Genomic DNA, 4,728 nt, shown 5'->3' on the forward strand with positions numbered 1-4,728 from the left:
CACACACACAGTACAACCAGCGTCTATTTAAAACCACACACCCTCTTCCTATCAACCACTTCAGAGATTTTGTGTGTGTATTTGTGTATGTGTGTGTGTGTGTAACCTGATCTGGCCTGGCCTCTCCCTGCCCCGTCAGCACTGTGTGGAGAGACGTTGGGGACGCCTAAGATGTGTGTGTGTGTGTGTGTGTGTGAGGCTACTCCAACCACAGATATTCAACGTATAGAACTGTAAACCACAGAAACGCATTGCATAGACCTGCCATATGCACTCATACACACACACATACACACACATACGCTTTATAAAGCTGGTAACTGTATGTAAACAGTGCACCATGAAGACAGAAATAGTAGGGGACAGAGAAAGAGAGGGGGAGAGAAAGAGAAGGAGAGAGAGAGAAAGAGAGATTGAGAGAGAGGAAGTGTTCAAGTGTTCTTCCTGTTCATTCTCTTTCTCTCTCTCCCTCCTTCTCTCCTCTCTCTCTCTTTTTCCTCCCTTTCTCTCCCTCCGGTCTCTTTCCCTCCCTCTCTGACCCAGATTCTGTACTGTCGGGTCTGTGCCACATGTGGAACCAAAACACACATGCTACCTTCAGTGAGTGTGTATGTATGTATGCGTGTGTGTGTGTGTGTGTGTGTGTGTGTGTGTAACAGAGAACGTGGGACCGACATCAATGAACATCTGGGCCGCTCTGTCAATACCGATCGCCCGTTCGACGTTTCACCCACCTTTCACACGAGACGTGTCGACGTCTCGAGCAGAGAGATCGCACGGTTGCACCGTCTCTGCCAGCCCGGCGTCTGAACTGTTGTCCTTGCGCGAAATGAGAAGTGACAGGAGTTTGGCGCGTGCAAACATCGTTTCAGAAACGATCGGTTTTAAGTCTATCAATCAGAGCGAAGAGGGATCCGTGTTTGTTCGCGCGCTGGGAGAAGCTTGCCAAGCGGAGGAAAACTCTCCCGGATTCAAGTCAACGTAGTTAATCTGTCTGTCCCAGCGGACAGGAGAGACAGAGAGGCAGAATGAGAGGAGAGAGAGAGAGAGAGAGAGAGAGGCTAGCCTCATCGCCTCAAGCATGTTTCCTTCTTCGTACATCCCTCGCATTTTGTTTCCATTTTTCCATTGTTTCTCTATCTTATAGTAACTCAAGATGCACTTCGAACAACGTTACTTATAAATGCATTTCCAATACATCAAGGCACCAATCTCGAAGTCTCTGAGAAGTGAGAGAGAGAGAGAGAGAGAGAGAGAGAGAGAGAGAGAGAGAGAGAGAGAGAGAGAGAGAGAGAGAGAGAGAGAGAAAGAGAGAGAGAGACGGAAAGAGAGAGAGAGACAAAGAGAGAGAGAGAGAGGCCTCACCAGGAATTTGTCCTGGAACAGTTTTGAGGACCACAGCCCTCAACACGGATATATCCAGGTTTTCTGTCAAACGGCAGGTTAAGAAAGAACACTAGCTCTGTCTGTGTGTGTGTGTGTGTGTGTCTGTGTGTGTGTGTGTGTGTGTGTGTGTGTGGGTGGGGGGGGGGGATGGGGGTGGATGTGTGGGTGTGTGTCTTGCTGTCTAATGTCTGTTTCTGCACATTGGATGTCTAGAGATCGAGCTTCACGGCTGCAGAGTTGAAACCCTACCGTTAGAAACGTGTCTCTGTTTAGGCAGCCGGGGTTTCCACTGCGCCCAGGGCGCGCGCGCACACACACACGCACACACACACGCATACACACACACACACACACACACACACACACACAGCTTCCAACACACGTTTTTATTCAGTAGTCTAACTGACATGCACTTCACCATAAACTTGGCAGTGCCCCCTCCGTGCATTCCGGGAACACGTCGCGCGCGGTGTTGAATGAGAGCGCACGCGGAGAGAGGAGCACGGAGAGTTCAAACCCCGCACGCGGGCAACGTGCCGCCGCTATCCTGCCTGCCCCTGCTTTCTCTCTCTCTCTTTTCAAACTCTCTCTTGTTCTCTCGCTCTCTACCCGCGCGCTCCTGGGACACATCAAGCGCGCTGACAACTGCTACTTAGCGGCGGGGCTCGCGTGCAGCCTCGCGGGGTCATTCTATAATTCTGTCACTTTAATACGTGGAGGAGAGCCAACGATTCTTTCTTTTTTCTTTCTGTCTGACTTCTCGTAGGGTCCAGTTAAGCGACTTTTCCCTTAGTTAGGCAGGACCGGGTGTCGGTTGGGAAAGTATGTGAGAGATAGAGAGAAAGAAAGGAAAGAGGAGCGAGCGCGTTAGCCCCCCTGCACGGGGTCTCGCTCCATGCTGCCTACCTCGGCCATCCCACCGACGTGAACTACGTGTCAAAGACGCAAGAAGTTCATCTCAAGCGCAGCCGCCACACCTCGTGCCTTACGCACCAAAAACACAACAACAACCTTGGACTCCCTGCGGACGCGTCAACACATTCAATTTATATCGTAGCCGTAGCGTATTAGATTACAGCACAGCGAATGAGTGGAATGTGAGGACAACAGGGGTTCTAGAACAGGGGTGCTAGAACTGGGGCTCCAGAACAGGGGACGGACGTGGGAGAGCGCGCGCCACGCTTGACCCTGACAGAAGAAAAGAAGGGGCGGAAGATGGATAAAGAGAGAGGGAGGGAGCGAGGGAGAGGAAGAGAGTGTGTCACCCTTACCCCTTAACCGAACCTTGCTCTCAGTTTCACCCTCCTCAACTTTCTCTCCCTCTCCTCACCCCTACCCTCACGCTCACCCCAGCTCAACCCAAACAGAAACCTGATCCGACACTCTCCCGGTGACCGTTACTACATACTGGCCGGTGCCATCCGTTTTAGTAGACTACTCTTAAAAAAAAAAAAAAAAACTTTTTAAATTTGATTTCCTTCTGTCTATTTCTTAACGGGTGAGGAGTTAAAGGAGAATATACTGTTTAGATCCAAATGTTCTTCATATTTAATTTCTATCCCAAATGTTAGCCAAATGTGGTTGATAATTAATAACATTTATACATCTCATAGAGAACTTCAAAGACAGGAAAACTAAGATATTTCAACAGACAATACACAGAGAGAAAGACAGAGAGACAAATATAAAAAGACCAACAGAAACACAGAGAGAGAGAGACAGAAAGAGAGAGACATTTCCACACTCACTCCCTGCCCGACCACGAGCCCCGCGGAGGATTACAACCTCCTCTCGCCCTCCCTCCACCTCGGACCGCGCCGCGGTGTGTGCCCGTGCAGAGGACTCTTACCTGGAAGAGCCAGTGGCATGTCTCGCCGATGACCGGGAAGCCCATGGAGCCCTTGGGCATGGGCAGCTTGCAGCTCTTGTCCCGGGTTGCGGTCCACCGGAGCTGCCAGAGCTGTTGAGACACCGCGAGGAGAAGCACCATGGAAAGGAGGCACGCGGCCAGCGTGGCCAAGGCCGACACCAGGTCGAAGGAGTCGAATAGCATGGCGGAAGGAGTCTCTGTGGTGATTCGGTGGTGGTGGTGCGGCGGTGGTGTCTCCGCGGGCGGGTGGGTGGAGCACGGGGCGGCTAGGAGAGGTGACCGCGACCTGGTGTTTGGGTGGAAAGGCTGGCCGGTGATTGTGATGATTACGCACGGAAGATGATTAAAAACGGAATGTTTCTTGTAGGATTTCGTCTCTTTATAGAGGAGGGGGGATGTGTTGATGAGTTGAAAAGTTTGAAGGCTAAATGTTAGAAACGTTGGTCATTGATAGGCACCAAAGGGACAAAAGTGCAGATCCAAAGTAACGGTCACAGGTGACGCGTCACCCCAGCCTCGCTCCACGCAAACTGGAGAAACCGTTACTAGAGAACAGTTAATGATTTAAGTGACAAGTAGCGGCAAACGAGCATGGAAACTGTATTAATGTTTTAGAAATCATCTTGATTTCATTTGTGGATCAGTGGTTAAAACGAGACCCCGAAAGAAATGTGAACTTGACGTATTTGTCAAACTCCCTGGGAGCACGTGCAGATTTGAGCGAGCCCTGGAAAATATTCTAAGAATAAGGCTTTTCTGTTTTAAAAGTTTGAAGAAATGGAAAGCTGGGGGATAAAAAGAGGAAATCTCTTTCTCTTCCAGGAATATCTTATTTTCCTCTCTTTCCCCTCTCACAAATTCTCAAGTCTCCTGCAGACGAATACAGTTAAAGTGTGTATCCAGCCACAGCAAAGCAAGGAGACGTAAAACTATGAAAAAATATATACACAAAGAAAACTAAAAAGCAATAATCCTTTTTTTTTTTTTTTTGCAGCTGGCGCACGATCTCGGTCAAACGGAGAGAGGAGCGTCAATCCGTCTCGGGATGCTGTTGCCGGTGTCTGCGGAGGTTGCTACCGTGGTCTCGCTCTCTCTGTACCTTCTCTCTTCTGGGAGCGTTCCTCTCATTTGCTCACACACACACTGTCGGCTAGCTCTCTCTCTCTCGCTCTCTCTCTCACACACACAGTTTCTCTCAGTGCCCGTTAGACTCGCGCAGCGAGCCCCAAATGAGTGTTTATATAGAGGCGGTAGCAAGGCAGCCCCCGTCCCCCCACCCAACCCCACCTCTCTCTGAGACGGCGAAGCAGTGAGAGCAGCGACTACCCCCCCACTCCACACCACCCCCTCCGCGCCACCATCCCTGCCGCCCCCTCGCCTCCCCCCCCCCCAACCCCACCCCGTCTCAGGGTGAGGAGGGCTGAGGAGGGAACGGGCCGAGGGGCTGGAGCGTGCGGAGTCTGGCGGCGTGC

General features: G+C 51.0%; 1 protein-coding gene across 1 annotated transcript in view; it reads right to left on the reverse strand.

The window, feature by feature from the left end:
* The window catches only part of cyp26b1 (cytochrome P450, family 26, subfamily b, polypeptide 1), a 15,599-nt gene extending 11,110 nt beyond the window's left edge, over positions 1-4,489 (reverse strand). Inside the window, exon 1 of the mRNA XM_084691858.1 lies at positions 3,236-4,489. Within this exon, the coding sequence (XP_084547984.1) occupies positions 3,236-3,439 (204 nt within the window). The 5' untranslated portion in view covers positions 3,440-4,489. The remainder of the gene's footprint in view (positions 1-3,235) is intronic.
* Positions 4,490-4,728: the final 239 nt, after the last annotated feature.

This window comes from Hypomesus nipponensis, chromosome 25, assembly GCF_054491055.1.
Source record: "Hypomesus nipponensis isolate SF chromosome 25, ASM5449105v1, whole genome shotgun sequence".
In the NCBI taxonomy this organism is placed as follows: domain Eukaryota; kingdom Metazoa; phylum Chordata; class Actinopteri; order Osmeriformes; family Osmeridae; genus Hypomesus; species Hypomesus nipponensis.